The sequence below is a fragment of the Nesoenas mayeri genome, assembly GCF_963082525.1.
Source record: "Nesoenas mayeri genome assembly, chromosome: 1".
NCBI lineage: Eukaryota > Metazoa > Chordata > Aves > Columbiformes > Columbidae > Nesoenas > Nesoenas mayeri.
The window spans coordinates 108,595,086-108,611,547 of NC_137541.1; the positions used below are offsets into that span (position 1 = coordinate 108,595,086).

The 16,462-nt window shown below is 38.2% G+C and overlaps 1 protein-coding gene across 1 annotated transcript in view; it reads left to right on the top strand.

The window, feature by feature from the left end:
- Window positions 1–16,462, top strand: part of PHEX (phosphate regulating endopeptidase X-linked) — a gene marked incomplete at both ends in the record, with an annotated part of 101,149 nt that overhangs the window by 74,300 nt on the left and 10,387 nt on the right. Inside the window, 3 exons of the mRNA XM_080344463.1 lie at window positions 1,309–1,367; window positions 12,623–12,677; window positions 16,005–16,072. Coding sequence (XP_080200589.1) covers window positions 1,309–1,367; window positions 12,623–12,677; window positions 16,005–16,072 — 182 coding nt within the window. The remainder of the gene's footprint in view (window positions 1–1,308; window positions 1,368–12,622; window positions 12,678–16,004; window positions 16,073–16,462) is intronic.

Below are 16,462 nucleotides of genomic sequence, written 5' to 3' on the forward strand. Positions count from 1 at the left end.
CTCTTCACTACAGAGGAAACAGAGAATTCATCAGAAAATAACCTACCTGTGCTGCTTCTCTTCAGAATCTCCTAGTAAAAAAAAAAATCAGGAGAGTTATCTCTGGCAATTAGAGTCTATAATACGTTGGATGGTTAAAGATGTTTAGATGACAACACCCTTTGCTTTTATTGGTTAGTTTTTCTAGTTGCTGCATTGTGAAACAAGCTGCTAAGCTTTGAAGATGAGAGAAACAAATAAGTTTATTGATAAAACACAGAATGCTGCTATTCTAAAACCTCTCCCCTTTGTTGTGTGGTTTACATGAGGACATCAGTTGACAGAAAAACAGTCAGGATCTGCATTTAACTCAATCATTTGATGGTGCTATTTTAAAGCACAGATCGTGAACGTGAATGTCATTGACAACACACATTTTCTGTGTTCTGATAGATCTTCCTTTGTCTTACTCTTTGTTTTGCAGCTCCCATATCTTCTCTTTGAAATAATTTTTCCAAAGCAATTGCATTGCATTCATTTGGCTTTACAAATCTTTGAAATTATGCATTGCTAAAGATGACAGGATGTTCCTGTCTGGACATTTAGTAGAATTGCTTCTAATTTATTATGGATTAACCCCTGATTCTCATGATATTTATTACTTTTCTTTTATCTCATTTCTTCCTTATAAAATCATAAAGTGAAATCTTGGACTCACAAAAATCAGAGTTTCATCCAAGGGGATTTTGATCTTACTGAAGCCAGCTGATATTTTCCACTCATGTGGGTGAAATCACTGTCAATATTGAATTTATGTTCCCAGAAAGCACTTGCCCATGTGGCTGCTGTCATCCTAGGTACTCAAGTAGTTGTTTAGCAAAGCATCTGAAGCCACTTCATTTGTTTCAAATTACTCTCCTCTAATTTTGAGAGGGAGTTTCTCCCCACATGGCTGAAAGACACCTAAGAGAGTTTTCACAGCTGCTGTCAGTGTAGGAGCCTCTGAGTGAACTTCAGTGCGCTGGTATGACAGACCTCACAAGCACAATGGTCACTTAGAAATAGAACAGGTGAGCTAATAGGAAGCTTAACAATCTCTCCTGTTGAAAATTCATTGACCATACACACTTAAAATACAACCATTAAACAATAGATTTCAATGTTTTTAGGAAGTGTGGTAGCATGTGTTGAAATGCGGAAATACTTAGTGTATCCTAGGTCTTTCACATTTATGCTTCATTTCACTGAGTTCCCTTTTTATCTTTGCTCATTATGTTCATAAAGGTGTGTAAATATACTAACAGCTGATTTATTTTGCTCTTATTACAGGTGGTTTACAAGCCCAACTACTGTAAATGCTTTTTATAGTGCATCTACCAACCAGATCAGTGAGTATCTGACTTCTGAGCCTCCTTATAAAGTGCCTGTTTGTGAAATGTGTGTATCAGATAGTATCTGTATAGTTTGTGTGTTTGTGACTGAAAATCAAAACTGAAACCTGGTAATTCAGCTATGAGACATCTTAAGTGGGAGGATAGTTCTGGAAAAGCAAGGGCTCCCGCAAATTTGGATTGCTGTTGCTTAAGGAGTTACCTGTGTCTGCCGAGTTCCAGTGACTGCCTGTGTGTGTACTCTGTCCATTGCAAATGTTAGCTTAAATTACCGTTACTAAAGGTTAACGTTCTTGTCTTCTGTTTTCTGTAGCAAAAACATGTGTATGCATACCTCCATAATTATACAGTAACTCTTTAAGTGTTAGCAACTCAGTCCTCTAGTATTAATAAACATGTAGCAATAAACATGACTAGAAGAGGCTGTGATGTAGACCAGCATATTTGTTCAATGCCTTCAAGGACAAGGAGTGGTATCTGTAGTTAACTTAAAATTCTTACCTTTATAGTTTGATGTTATTATCTTGTACATACAGTGCAACCTGTCTTGTGCTAATTTTAGTTACTGGTTGTTTTTTCAGAGAGCATAAATCCTAGTTTGTAAGCATATGAGATAAAGAGCTGAGTTTTTCAATGATGTGTATAGATTTGGATGTTCATTCCCATTTGCTTTAATGAGACTTTATATAGAAAATTTCTAACTGGTTTTAAAAGTCTGTACCAGTATTTCTTCATACAACAGTATTATCTTTACCCCAACAGTTCTCTTCACTTTTATCAGCTTTGCAAGTTAAATCAGCCATTCTTGTTCTGTGCCATCAGGGTCTGGAAGGCAGCTGCCATAACCTTTGTGCTCTTAGTCCCCTAGGAAAGGAGTGTCAAAAATCACAAAGTGGCTTCCACTTTTCCTCCTGAATCTCTTTTAGTCACAGAGAGAAGATTTTGAAAAGCACAAAATGAATGTATCACACTGAAGAGGTTACAGAAGAAGGCTGGCAATCTGGGTCAGCTAGTATCTGCTCCTACCAATTTGTATAAGCAATTTTGGCCTTCAGACCAATCACTTAAATTATTTTGTGTCCAAGTGAGCTCGTTTGTAAAGTGTTTGTGATAATTAGGTTGTTCTTTTTATAAAAATTAGCTCTAGGCCTAGACTGCTTTACCTTAATTAGAGGACTGCCATCATTAAGGAGCCACATGTTTGTTGATCATCTGAGGGAGCACTTGAGGGAGGTGTTCCTGAGCTGATCACAGCTGTGAGCATGACATGTGGAGCACGACAGCTGCTGCTCCTACCAAATTAAGCACCGGCCACCACTGCTGCTTCAGACGTATGGTGTGAACAAGAGGAAGCCCATTCAGCCTGAAATGAGAACCATGGCTGTTATGTCTTCTTTGATATTGGGTCCTTTCAAGTTTCAGCAGCATTCAGCTCTCTCAGCCACTCTGCCATGGCACATTAGAGAAAGCTGTAATGAGAGGCTGGAGTCACTGAAGCTAAATTTCACACTCACTGTGTCTGATGGTGTCACGAAGCAGAGAGCCGTCAAACGTGACCAATCAGTCATGGGTGTAGAGGCAATTGTATTTTCTATCGTAACTGCTGACCTTCTTGTACTGCTGGCATCTGACCTTGAAGTTTGGATAGTGCTGCTCACTGTCCTTTTAAGACTGTTCCTAAGAGGAAAAGGATTTAGGTGGTTCTTTCTGAGCAAAACCCTCTTCCTACCTGAGAGAGGTGTACAAATGTAATCATGCCCTAAAAATGATGCACCATAGGAGGGAAGATTCAAAGAAAGGCACAGTACAAAGTCTTACACTGCTGGCTCGTGTGATTTGCAGTGAATGAGGCCCTGTGAAATGTGGGAGGAACATGCCCAGGTCTGAGGTTGCTGATAAATATTTGACACATCACTACCGAGTTCCCATTAATGCTGGTGGGAAAGAACTGCACTGCGGGAAACTGAAGCTTGCAAGCCTACACACACTCCTATTGCATGGCGTATCTGCTGGGCAAATCTCATGCCCAGCAATGATTACCTTGCTGCTTTGCAGCTGTGTTTTCAGTAGTAATCCATAGAAAATTCTATAGGGACTGCTGATATGCTATAAAAACTGTGGACTTTTTAGTGGCCTAGTTAAACAAGAGAAAATAAGTTCTACAAATGAAAGTCATTTGAAAATAAGAAATAAGCATGAACTCTCACAAGATAAGTGTAAAGTTGTGATATGGCAAACCCACAAAGATTTTGAGGTCCAGCTTTCTAAAAGCACAAAAACTAATATTTTTTTTTTTTTTTTTCAAATATACTGAAAGAGGAAAGTTTGTAAGGCATAAAAAGAAGATACAATTCCTTGCATTAGAAGAGTTCAGGAAATTGTTATCTTGGAGCATTTTTTTATGGGATCTGAGTTCCATGAAGTGTTCCAAATTTAGTGTCAATAGAAGGTACTTTAGAAGAAATTAATAAAATGAGCTGTGACAAATATAAGGACCAGATAAAATTAGCTTAGGTATTTCAAAGGAACTTTGTCAAGAAATTGCCAAACAACCAGCTTTAATATATAGCTTACCACTTATAGTGGCCTTAGCACCAGAAGAATAGGTGTGGTAAGTGTCAAATCCTTTTTTTCAAAAGAGAATCCAGGGTGATCTGCAGAAAACATTCTTCTAGCCCATCCATGAAGGAAACTGGTTGTGATCACAAAATGAATGAATAAACATATGATATAATGGGGAGGATTCAATGTGAGTAGTTTTTTTGTTTTTCTTTTAGAAAAAAAATTTTCATACTTTCATAGTCCATTAGAGTCTTTTGAAATTCAGAAAACGTAAGTATGCTGTTTGTTTCATAGAACACTCTTATAAGGGTCTTTCCCAATTCTCTTAACTGGAAGTTGTTATGGGACAAGAAAGAAGGTCCTTTCATAAATTAGTGACTGATCAGAGATAAGAAAAGGAGGTAGGGACAAATTACTTGTTTTCGAATTAGTTGGAGGGGTGCATTATGAGGGTCTGTACTGTTCACTGTATTAGCAGATGATCTGAAAAAGGGACTGTTCTGTTCTGAACAAAAGAACAGACAGATATAAACTCAATCCAGGAGGACAGGTCCCTCCGTTGCTGATTGTTGGAAGCTAGAAAGATATACTAGTAGAAGAATTACCTCACAGATGCCCAGCACACTTTCCATACACAACTACTATTAACCACTGCTGGGAAAAAAGAGAGTGAACTAAACAGATTCTTCATCTGCTTGAGTGCTGCTGCTCTTCGGTGAGCAAACTAGATTTTAGTGTGTTCAAGGCCCATCTATTTTTGCTCTTGGTAAATGAATTTACTAAGAAGGAGAATTTGAGAAATGAGAATTTTAAAATGCATAATAGAAATGATTTCTGCCAAGCAGCTTCTCCATTAACTGGAAAATACTTAGTTTCAAAATTGATTCTAAAAATTAAGGCCATTCAGTTTGGAAATGGAAATGTACTGTATGATGTCATCACTGTAACCACAGCAACTCCAAACTTGATTAGCCACTGAAAGCTTTGTGAAATAGTTTAGAGAAAAAGCAACATCAGTGCCTTGAACCATGGATTCTGAAAAGGAGGTATCATTAGGTACCCGCAGAAGTGGAGGAGAACATGGAGTTCCTGATCACTTTTGAACTTTAAGAACATGCTTTTGCTTTCTGTGCTCAGAACACAGGCAATTTTCTGACACACTCCTGATGGAAGGATTACAAATTCTTCTGTCTCTGCAGCCTGTATCACTGACATAAGCATTAAGCAAAAAATCACTCTGATCTCCATACAAGTCCACGCAGTCTTCATACATGGGCAAGGTGTGTTTTTATCTTCACTACTTGATTACTCAATTACTTGTAAGAAAAGGTCTTTCTTCTCTTAAAGTGGAAATTAATAGAGTAGAAACTAGATGACCTAGAAAATTATTATATTTGTGAGAATATAGCAAAACTTGCATATGCAGTAGATTGTAACAAATTTTGCTGCACTATAGTGCAAAAATCCTTATGTTTGCTATTGCATTTCATTTTCATTACTAAACTACTGGTAACTTGAAGAGTCAACAACCCTGTTAATATCTCCAAAGGAAAATAAGGAAATTTATCAAGGTAAGATGTGTTGCAAAGAACAGAGTTAAAAAATATGGTACATATAATTTATCTTATTATACAAGTTTACTCCTGATATTCTCTTTACATGAGTTCTAATTATTTATTTCCTCTTTTTACACCATTCAAAGTGTCTTGGATTAACAACCATGCATGTTTATAATGGTTGTTAATCATGTTAAATCCTGGTTTGGATAATTTTTCAATTTTCTTTGTGTTTGCTTGTTGATTTCCCCTCAATTATAGGTACTTAACAAGGACAGCAGGTACATGTCATTGCCTTTAGATTCTCAAAGGGTATCTAAGTACCCTTCTTATAATCTCGGCAGCATGAATACTACATTTTTAATTATCACCATTGGGACACAAAAAACACTTTCTGAAAGGCTCTGTTTATTTTAATGAGCTGTAGAGTATTCAACAAGTATGTGCTGAAAATAGATACAAATTATGATCAAAGTATACTAGCGTACTTCTGTTGAAGAAAAGGTTTTATTTCATTACAGCACGAAAATATTAGCCCTTGAATATGTTAATAATAGAAGGGAACTGCTCATTAGACATTTGGTGTATTTAATTTTCTTTCCAAGTGTAGATATGCATGTCTCTAAGATGTATCAAAAAAAGTAACGTTTGTGGGTTGTTAACAGTAATGAAAAGGAGATTTACAGTGAACTGAGGCAAATATAAGCAGCACACTCATGAAGTGTAAGCTTGAATAGATGTGTTGGATAATTAATTACTGTTGATATTATCTCTGTAATTTTATACCCATACTCCTTCTAAGTCATTTGTGCTTGTACTGCAGTTGTCTAGTGAAAGTCAAGTGGCCTCTTTAGAAAGTGGCTTCATTACATGTTACAGGAAGTAGATATAAGCAAAGCCAGAATTCTAAAATTACCTTCAAATTAGCAGCCATAGAGAAAACCACAGATGAGAGTTCATATTAGCCAGTAAGTGTCATCGTTATCGAAAGCAGCTTGCTGATGCTGCGAGTTGCAAGGGAGAGCTCTGATCTTCCCAGGAGCCAGAGAAGCACGGTGCTGGGGACAGGGCAGGACAAGGGGACTGCGTATAAGGGCACTTTCTCTTCCCTTAAGAACTAGACTAATTGGAAGGTTATCCATGAAGTAGTTTCAAGAGTGCTGTTAGTTTCCAGGAGGTTAATGAACATAACAGATTTGGACTGGACAATTTTTGAGCCCTGTTATTAAGTAAGCACTAAGTGTTCTTAAGTGAGCTCTCATTTTCAGTTTTCCCTATTTACCAATGACCAGTGTTCTCTGTTATTTAATTACAGTCACAGGTGATATGATGCATGATCCTTACATCCACTCTTTATTTTTCTTCCTAAAATCCTTATCTATAAATGTATAAAACAGAAGAATTTCCCTCCCCGCCCCCCGGAGGTATCTAGTGAGCTTTATCCTTTAGAAAAGGAAGATTAAAGTTTCTTGTAAAAACAGGCATTTTCACTGGTTTCCCTAGTCTCTTAGCACCCTGTATTCCTTGGCCCCTCACAAACCATATTGTGCTTCTCCTCATGGTCCCCACTGAGTTTAGGAAATGCCAGGTTCTCTCTTGTTCATGAGCAGCAAAGAACCTCCTGTCAGGTGAAGCAGAAACTGAAAGTGAACCTGATGCTGCTGAGTCCTCTGCTTTAAGACCATCAGTTCTCTTTATCTTTTAATGAATTTATTCACTACTCCTCAGAATGTTAAGCTTTGTATTCATGCATAGTGTAGAACAGTTACTGTGCCTTACACAGTTTATATTGTGTCCTTACACAATTCATGTTTTCTATCCTTCATCCGCATGATGAAGGTCCCTGTTATGGCAGAGAGTTTGATCCTAGTCACCTACATATAGTTGCTCAAAGCAATCTGAGATACTCTACAGCATCCAGTATGTTTCCTCGTTTCTAGTGTATTTGAGAGAGAACTTGCAGAAGACCCTTACCCATCAAGGCTGGTAGCTAGAGCCCAAACAGGACACATAAAGTCATCTCAGTTGTCCAAACAGAAGTCTGTGGAAACATTTTAAACAAATGTACTTAACTAACCAGCACTGTAGTCATATTCATGTTTGACTCCTTATGTGAATTCAATATCCTTTGTTTACTGACCAGCAGTTAGTCTTCTGCTTATATCTTATTCCTTTAAAACTCTCCATCTGAATTCATTCAATGACACTTGAAAACCAGCTTTTAAACACATCTGAGAATTGCCAGTACAGCAATTGGCAGAGTACCCTGTGTATCACACAATTTAACACAGCTGTCTCCCATATCCACTGTTTATGTAGTGGATTCACTTCAGAAGTTGCTTTAAACAAAATGACCAATAATTGAAAATTGTAAATGCACTGACTTGGAATAAGGCTCTACTTGATCTTGTCTCGCTCAGTTAAAAATATCATGCGATATGACTGAATAACATAATTGAACTATAGACTTTGAATTCATATCTAGATTTGAACTACACATTTCCTTATGATTTGGTGAGCCACCTCATGTGTTTTTAGTTTGCTTCATCCATTATTAGTCTGCGTTGTTTCAGTGAACTATCAGATGAAATGTGATTGCTTGTGTCTCTTCAGTGAAGTAAAAATATTACACTGAGTTCCAGAGCGTTCATCTGCACAGTGTGTATAATAACACCATATAGGTATTAGCTGGTAAATGGATTCATTAATGGAAGTAAAGCCACTGTAGAAGTGAGGAAAAAAATTGTTTCAAATTTGAAATACATTCTAAAAAGCTTTATAGCACCTTGCTGTGGAGAGAGGCTAAAAATTGGAATAATGGGTAGAAGGAAGCTAGAAGCCTTCAATTAAGTTAAAAGTAGTCCTGTGCAGGTAGAGTGCTGTCAGAGCTTCAAGATCAGCATAAATTTAGAGTGAAACATTTGAAGGAAGCCAGATGTACTCTACTGCTTGAAATGCCCCCATATTCCAGAACAGTAAGATGAGTAAGAGGAAAGTTCAGCAAAGAATTCCTGTTCAAGCGTCCAGACACAGGAGTTAGGAAAGCTGAAGCCTACCTGGAGATGAATCTGGTGAAGGTTGTGAAGGACACCAACAGATGTTTCTGCAAGTGTAGCAGCATCAGAAGGAATTCTAGGGAAAATGTGGTCTAATGCTGAATGGAATCAAAGGAACTGGTGACAAATGACATGGGAAAGACCAAAGTACTCACTAACTTTGTTGCCTCAGTCTTTACTGGTAGGACTGGCTTTCAGGAATTCTGGGCCCTTGAGAACAGAAGGCAAGTCTGGAGCACCTATGAGTGGTGAAGGAGCTGGCTGATGGCATTGTGAGGCCATTCTTGATTACCTTTGAAAGGTTGTGGTGGTTGGAGGAGGTTCCTGAGGACTGGAAGAAAGGAAATGTCACTCCTGTCTTCAACAAGGAAGATCCAGGGAACTACAGGCTGGTCAGCTCACATGTGTACATGTGTACTCAGTCCCTGTGTACATGATGGAGTAAATCCTGGAAAAAGTTTCCCTGACTAGCTCAGTGGATAAGGGAAGAGCCCTGAATGTGATTCACCTTGACTTTAGCAAGACTTTCAGCACTGTCTCACATAACATTCTCACATACAAACTGCTCATGAATGGGTTAGACAAGTGGATAGTCAGGTGGACTGAAAACTGGTTGAATTGCTGGGTTTAAAGGGCTGTGATCATAACTGTTGGGCTCTAAAGTGTTGTGATCAATGGCACGAAGTCCATCTGGAGGATGATCTAGCCTGGCTGTCCCATTTTGTCACCTGTAAGATGCATGGATGTGGGGTATCAGCGCTATTCTGTGACAGCTCGAACTCAACTGTCCACAGATTTCCAGTGCTCTTGTGGCTTGCAACACCAGTGCCTATCTATGAATGATGCTGCAGTTCTATGACATTGGTCCAAAAGTACGTAGGTTGTAAGAAGGTAGGCAAGCCAAATTCTGCAAGTCCAGGTCCTACATATGATAGACAGGTTTGTGTCGGGGTCTGTAATAAGACAACACAGTTTTCTTTCTGTGTGCTGTTGCTGAGTAATGGCCTTGAGTGTAGGCTCCAAACCTGCACTACCAAGATAGTGTATGGAAAGAGAGCCTTTCAGCCCATATCACTCTTCTGGGGTTGTGTAGAGGCAGAAAGTATGAAAAGATGCACTACAGGCTAGATTTATGGTGAAGTGTTAGCTTGAAGTACATTTTCAGTGCCTGTATCCATTCCTTAAGATGTGAAGCTCTCTGAAGTCTGGCCGACCTACTCTTCCAGATCAATGCTTTGCTTGCTTGAACTCCAGTGGCATATAAATAATCCCATTAGTATTTATAGCTTCTACGGCCTACCACAAGCTCTCTGAATTTTGTTATTAATTCTTTTAGGTACAATATGCCAAGCAAGCAAGAAATGGACTTCACAAGGGAATTGCCTAAATTGAGGGATTCAAAACAGAATAAAATAAGAAACTGTCAGGTGATTTATCTCCTGCTACAATTTCAAGGAGACTCTAGGTCTACGACGTTATCGTTTCTCCTTCCAAGGACAATCTGGTTGTTGCTTGCCTGAGGGAGACATTGAACATAGAGGGATGCCCTATGTTGCTAACTCTGGATCTGTTTCTTGTAGTGTTGAAGTAGTGGACAAGCACCCTCCCTCATTTAGTGTTTCTAAACTCTGGAGAACAGGACACCTTTGCTTTACTACCTGACCAAGAATCCCTTTCAAAACTAGACAATTATTTTTTATTAAAAAGGAAGAAGGAGAAAAAAAATCCTGTGTGGATAGTACATTTCAGTTCCCCAAGTTTATCTTAAGTGTGTATTACATTCTAGTGGCTTCTGAGTCTGCTCTGGCCTGCAAATACTTCCTAAGCTTCCTTTAGTGCAATCAAACTACAAAGGTGTTTCACACAGCTGCCCAGAAACAGAAACCACTCCTTCAAGAAGCTCTGTGCTCAGGTATGTCTTACCTAAAATGGATTCTGACTTTGAGTATAATAATTATCAAAGTGTTGTGTGGATTCAGGATTGAAACTTCTTCCAGTTCATTCACATGACTTGCTCAGGGAAAACTTTATCTCATGGCTTAACTCATGTCTGATGGTGTCTCAAAAACATCCTATGAAGACACCTTCAGATTATATTTCTTAGATGGATGAGTCTAAATGAAGGTGTGCACCTAGTTCACTGCAAATAACGTATATTACCTCTACATGGCCCACAGACAGGTGCAAACTCACTACTTAAGTCTATATCTGGACAAAATAATTGCATCTCCTGACAAGATCTTGACAGCTTCTTGGTGTGGTGCAAGGCACAGAGGACTGTGTGATCCCTAAATGGAATTTGTGGGGTGACTGTACTACCTTGGTTCATATCATCTTCAGTATGGACTCATTTGTTCATGTTGGCAACAGTTCCTCTCATCTGCTGTAAAAGGAAAAGAATCATTCAGGGTTTGTGTACCCTAATGTTCCTTCATTGAATGGTCTCTGGCATGTCCAAAAACATTTCTTGAGGTTCAATATTTGGAAGGAATCAGGCAATGTAGTTCAGACTAGAGTTGCAGCTCTTAACACCAACTCTTAACTTAGTAGTACTAGCAGGCAATTTTCATCAGGTTGCATGAGTGTGCCATTTCTGTGAGATATTTAAAAGCATACATAGTAAATACACTTTTGTGTGTCCTGGGAAGCAAAGAGAGTTAGATCAGGAAAACTTTGTCCTTGACATTGGTACAATTGTGTTTTGCAGCACAGGAAAAACAAATGATAACAAAAAACAAACCAACATCTAGAGAAGAAGAAGAAAAGAACAACACACACACACGCACACACCCACCACATTTTGTAAGCTAGTTGCAAACAGGTAGTCAAGGCAGCCAGAGAGGAGCAGCAGAAAAAAGCAGTGAGGCAGGCCAGGAGGACATGCCACTTGCCACATCATTTGACATGAATTACACTCAGCATATTGCCTTTAGAGACTTTGTAAGGAAAAGACAAAAGTCTTGCTTGATGACTTGTCTCAGGTACAAAGAAATTCCTGTTCTATCTATCAACAAAAAACTGAAAAGGATCAGAATCAAGGAAATGCGGTTTTTGCTTCAATCTGAGTGGCCATGTGATTTCATGAAGAGAGACCCACAAGCTGAAGCAGAGATTCCTGGGAAAGCAAGTGAATCACCTGTGGAAACTGGTTCCTCATTGACGAGTTGATGTCCATGAGAGGTAACCTTCAAAGTAGGTGTATGCCCACACTTTACATGGGAATTCATAGCCTGAGACATCAAATTCCACATTTGAGTCTGGAAGGATTGCCCTTTTCTCCAGCATTCAAAACTTTGACCTTTGTTTTATTTAGCAGTTTGTTAGCTGTTAACATGATCTACTTCACTGTCTTCAGAATCATGGCACTGAAATGTCATTCAGGAATTAGAAATAGACTTGTGACTTTGAATTTGAGGAACTGTTTCCATTCCTATGTGCAACATCAGTAGATCATCACTCACTAGAATGTCTCTAGTGATAGTTTTTTAGCATCTAGTTAGTCTACCAGAAGCAGCCAAGAAACTCCTGTAGCTAGACTGACTCTACAGCCTTAATAGTCTATAGCTCTCTTTTACCTAAGTGTGTGTGTTCAATTACCTTTGATTTTCATAGACACTGTGGAGTTAGGCTTACATTTGGTCACTTCCATATGTCTCTTGCTGCACTGAAGCCTCACTGACCTAAGTTTCCTCGTTCTTTTTGCATTTTGCCTATATATTCTCTGTTAACATCTGAGGGCAATCCGATAGTTCTTCTTTTTCACAGGAAACACTTGGTGTTTATTTACAGGAGCACATGCATTTCTACAGACAGATATGCATGTAACCACAGAAGAAAATAAAGTTCTTGCAGTGCAGCTTCTTGTTGCCATCATGGTCCTGAAGGAGGGAGAATCTCTGCTTCTTTCTAAAGATCCTCTCTACCTCATTCTGAAACTACCACCTGAGGGAAAGCTCCTATAGCAAAACCTTCTGAAACTTAACAGGAAAGGTTATAAAATCCAAATCCTGGAGCTTTGTGCCTGTTATTCGGCTATATTGAACTAGGGACCTCACTATTACTGTTTTTGCTGTTGCAGGATTCCCAGCAGGAGAACTACAAAAGCCTTTCTTTTGGGGAACAGAGTATCCTAGGTAAGTACAGCACCAAGGAACCACTGACACCCAGAAATGAGGAATAACAGGGAAAGGTATTGGAAATACATATAGACAGAGAAGAGGGCGTAGAGAAGAAGGCTACACTGCTGAAGACCTACAGGTAGCACACAGGAATTATTGTGTTGTCCTTCTGTGGGGAAAGCTTGGCCTTTAGGCTGTGTGTTCTCCCCTACTGCATCCTGCTTGTATTATTGAAAAACCAGACTTTGAAAACTGCTGCTTTGTGCGATTACTTTTCTTACCCTTGGGATCTGTATCTGTTGCTGTTACCTTAAACTGATGACTGATTTCTCAGAGGAATTGCTAATTAAGTGCACCTGAGTGGAAGTGTTTCAATGCTACAGCATGAAGATGCAGCAGTCTGCACACGGCAGGTATTAAAAGGAATTGTAAATCAGGTACCTAACACTTCCTGAACAGAAGTGAATACCCTGAGAAGCCATTTATTATCAGTTTATTGTTCGCTTTCTGCTAACATCTAAGATTAACAGTGGGCCCTCGCCTGTGCCTTTTGAGGTACATGAGAATGTCTTTGAGTGCATAAGTGATTGCCTGAGCAGCCTCATGCACTATTGAGGCTGAGGAAGAGTAATTATAGGTCACATATATTTAATTTTGAAAAATCACTGCTTTTGTGCAGTTCAATGACTTTCTATTTTAGGACGAGATAAGACCATGAAAAGTTTCTGACAGCAGTTCCTGAAAGCTATTCTGCAGTTATAGAAAGCCAGTTACTGGTGAAACATATCCTTAATAAATCTTTGTTAAAAAAAAAAAAAAAAAAAAAAATTAAAACATGTTGAGATTGCCATATTCCAATCTGTATGTGTCCTTGTAAACAGGAAATTTGACAATATATATAGAGAGAGACATTCAATTTAGGAACAAATGAATTTGCATTTGAAGAGAATTGTTATGAGCCAGGTGACTTTCTAAGTGGTTAATTGGGGATAGAAGAAAGTCCTTTCTTGTTAAGGTGAGCTTATTTTCTGGTGCAGTTATTGCAGACCTGTTTCCAGCTTTGCTTTCTGAAGAGATTTCTCTGTACACTGACCTTCTGCCATAGCGATAAAATTGTGGTTCTTTCAAAGAATTACACTTTGCTCATTTCTCTTGTTTAAAGGTTACCTTCACTTAAATTGGTTTTTCTTGAGTACATCTCAAAATGAAATTTAGTAAACAAATGTAACTGTTTTGTATCAGACAACAGATTGCTTTTGTCCTTGAAATATTCTGGCTCTGTTTTCTATCTGCTTATAAGAAACAGTACATGGCACTGGAACAGAAAAATCATCAAGAAGTCATCAGCATTTGCTCGAAAACTGATTTAGCAAATATTTAACATTTAGTGGAGTTTTAGTGTCCAGTTCCAGCATAACCACTATAAAACAGCTGCATCTATTTGCATAAAGGCACGCTAAGTTTTGACTTTACATCTCAGGACCTGAAATAGAACACTATTCAAATGCCATGTGTCATAGTTACAGGTCTTCAATGCCAGATATATTGAAATAGAAACTTCAAGCTGCCTGAGTCAGTAGCTTCCTTACAGTCCTCTGAACCTCCCTGGACCCCAGAAAATTCCCCTGTAATATGGTACCTGTTGAGCTGCACCATATCCCCTCCATCTCTGTCCAGCTGTGCTCCAGGAGTGAAAAGGATGAACAGAGCTGGGAGCATTTCTGGCAAAAATGTTGTTGAGCTGGACAAAATGCTGAAGGAGGTTCACAGCAACAAAGGCCAAAATTCACCTGAATACTCAGCCCATCTTTTGGAGCTGGGGGAAGCTCCAGGACTGATGAGGCACCAGTCTGTTGTTTGTCCCTGCCACTCACGGTGACCAAGAACCTTAGAGGAAAAATAAGATGTATTTAGTAATAGGGCCTTTTGGTTCTTCTTGACCCCTACATGTTTTAGGCCATTCTTTGTATACTTCTCTAGCTGCAAAAGATGCTGTACAATCACTTCAGATATGGAAAACAAGTGTAATATAGTACCTTTAGTATGGATAATTATCACGGTGTGTTACACAAGATTACAAATTTGTCACACAAAAGGATGGTATTTCTATTGCTGAAATGTATAATGGTAACTAGCATATTTTAGCAAAGGTTTGCAATAGTACTTGGGAAAAAAAAACCAAAACCAACCAACGAACCTACCAACCAAAAAACCAAACAAACACACAAAGAAACCAACAGAAAACCCCAAACAAAACAAACAAAAACCAAAACACAAAAACCCCCTACCAAATGAAAAAAAGTAGGGAAGATTATATCACATGTGAATTACCTTTCAGGAAAGAAAAAATCAAAGAGAAGAATTGTCATGGGAGCATGGGAATTGAATGATATAATACTTTTTGGGCATGACTGAGATGAGCAATTAGTGTGCAATGGATCATTAGGTCCAGTAATAACATATCACATCAAAACCATCGGCCTTTCTCCTATTTCAATACAATGTATTAGAAATACTATGAGCTACTTTGAAATATGACATCTCAACAACTGAAATAATTAAAATCACGAAGAACAACTTAACAAAAAAAGAGATGCATTTAAGAGATCACATTCCTCCTGCGATATCCACTGCATTGGATATAAAAAAAGCCCCAAACCTTCGCCTCTTTCATCCCTATTTCTCCCAGATGCATGGGTTTTTTTGATATAATAAGGAAAATATAAATAATTGCCGATCAAAAATACAAAATATTTATTTCTATTCTGTTTCCATGGTGCATTATATCTGACTATAGATCATGTCCCATTCCTGGGCAGGTGCAAAGAAATCGTCTAACCTCTTCTTTAAAACAATAAGGGAGAACAGTTTAATGGTTTACAAACTAGAGTCAGTCATTTTCAAGTCTATTTGTGCATGCCAGTGCAGAATGATTGGAACTGGCATTACAGAAGCACATTGCAGCCTTTGATCTGTTTTTGACTCATGATGATGCTAAGAGAATAATTTCACCTATAACTTTGTCCTGTTCTCATTTAGAATACACACAATGCAGTCAGCTGAAGGAGACATCTTGGAGCTCATTTGATGCTAGTAAGAGATTTGATTAGAAGAGTGAACCGTCACAATGTTTTTCAAAGTATTACATTAAAGGCTGTTTTTAAACAAGTAAGGGTTTAACATTCAGGCTTTCGAAAATTTTAAGTCAAAATTGTGCAGGAATGATTTTTAGTCCCATTTCTTCCCCTGTTTAAATAAATAATGATCTTCCCTGATGTCTTCTGCCCTTTAGTATTAATGCATGTGGACACTTTCTGAGGAAACTACTTCTTTGTGTTACAGGTCATTAAGCTACGGTGCCATAGGAGTAATTGTTGGCCATGAGTTTACTCATGGATTTGATAGCAATGGTGAGTATTTGTGCTTATGTTGATAACTTTTTTTTCCCAAATTGGCAGATTAGAGTGATTGTATATAAAAAGGCTATAGCTTTTAAATTGTTTTGACTTTAAACAATGTTGAATTATGTAAAAAATATCTCAAGTAGTATTTTTTTATTCATTTGCATACATTCTTGCTTGTCTGAATCAGATTTTCTCTGATAAGGCACACCACAAGTTTGACACATTCTGTTTATTTTGAGTGGAAATTAAATCAACAATAGATTCAGAAATTCCTGGCTGGGGGGAGTGAGTAGGGCAATGAGACTTTTCTCAAAGTGCATTTATGTACAAATACTGAAATACAGCACAGAAACAAAAGTGGAATGGAAAATGTATTGCAAAATATTAAAAAAGAAG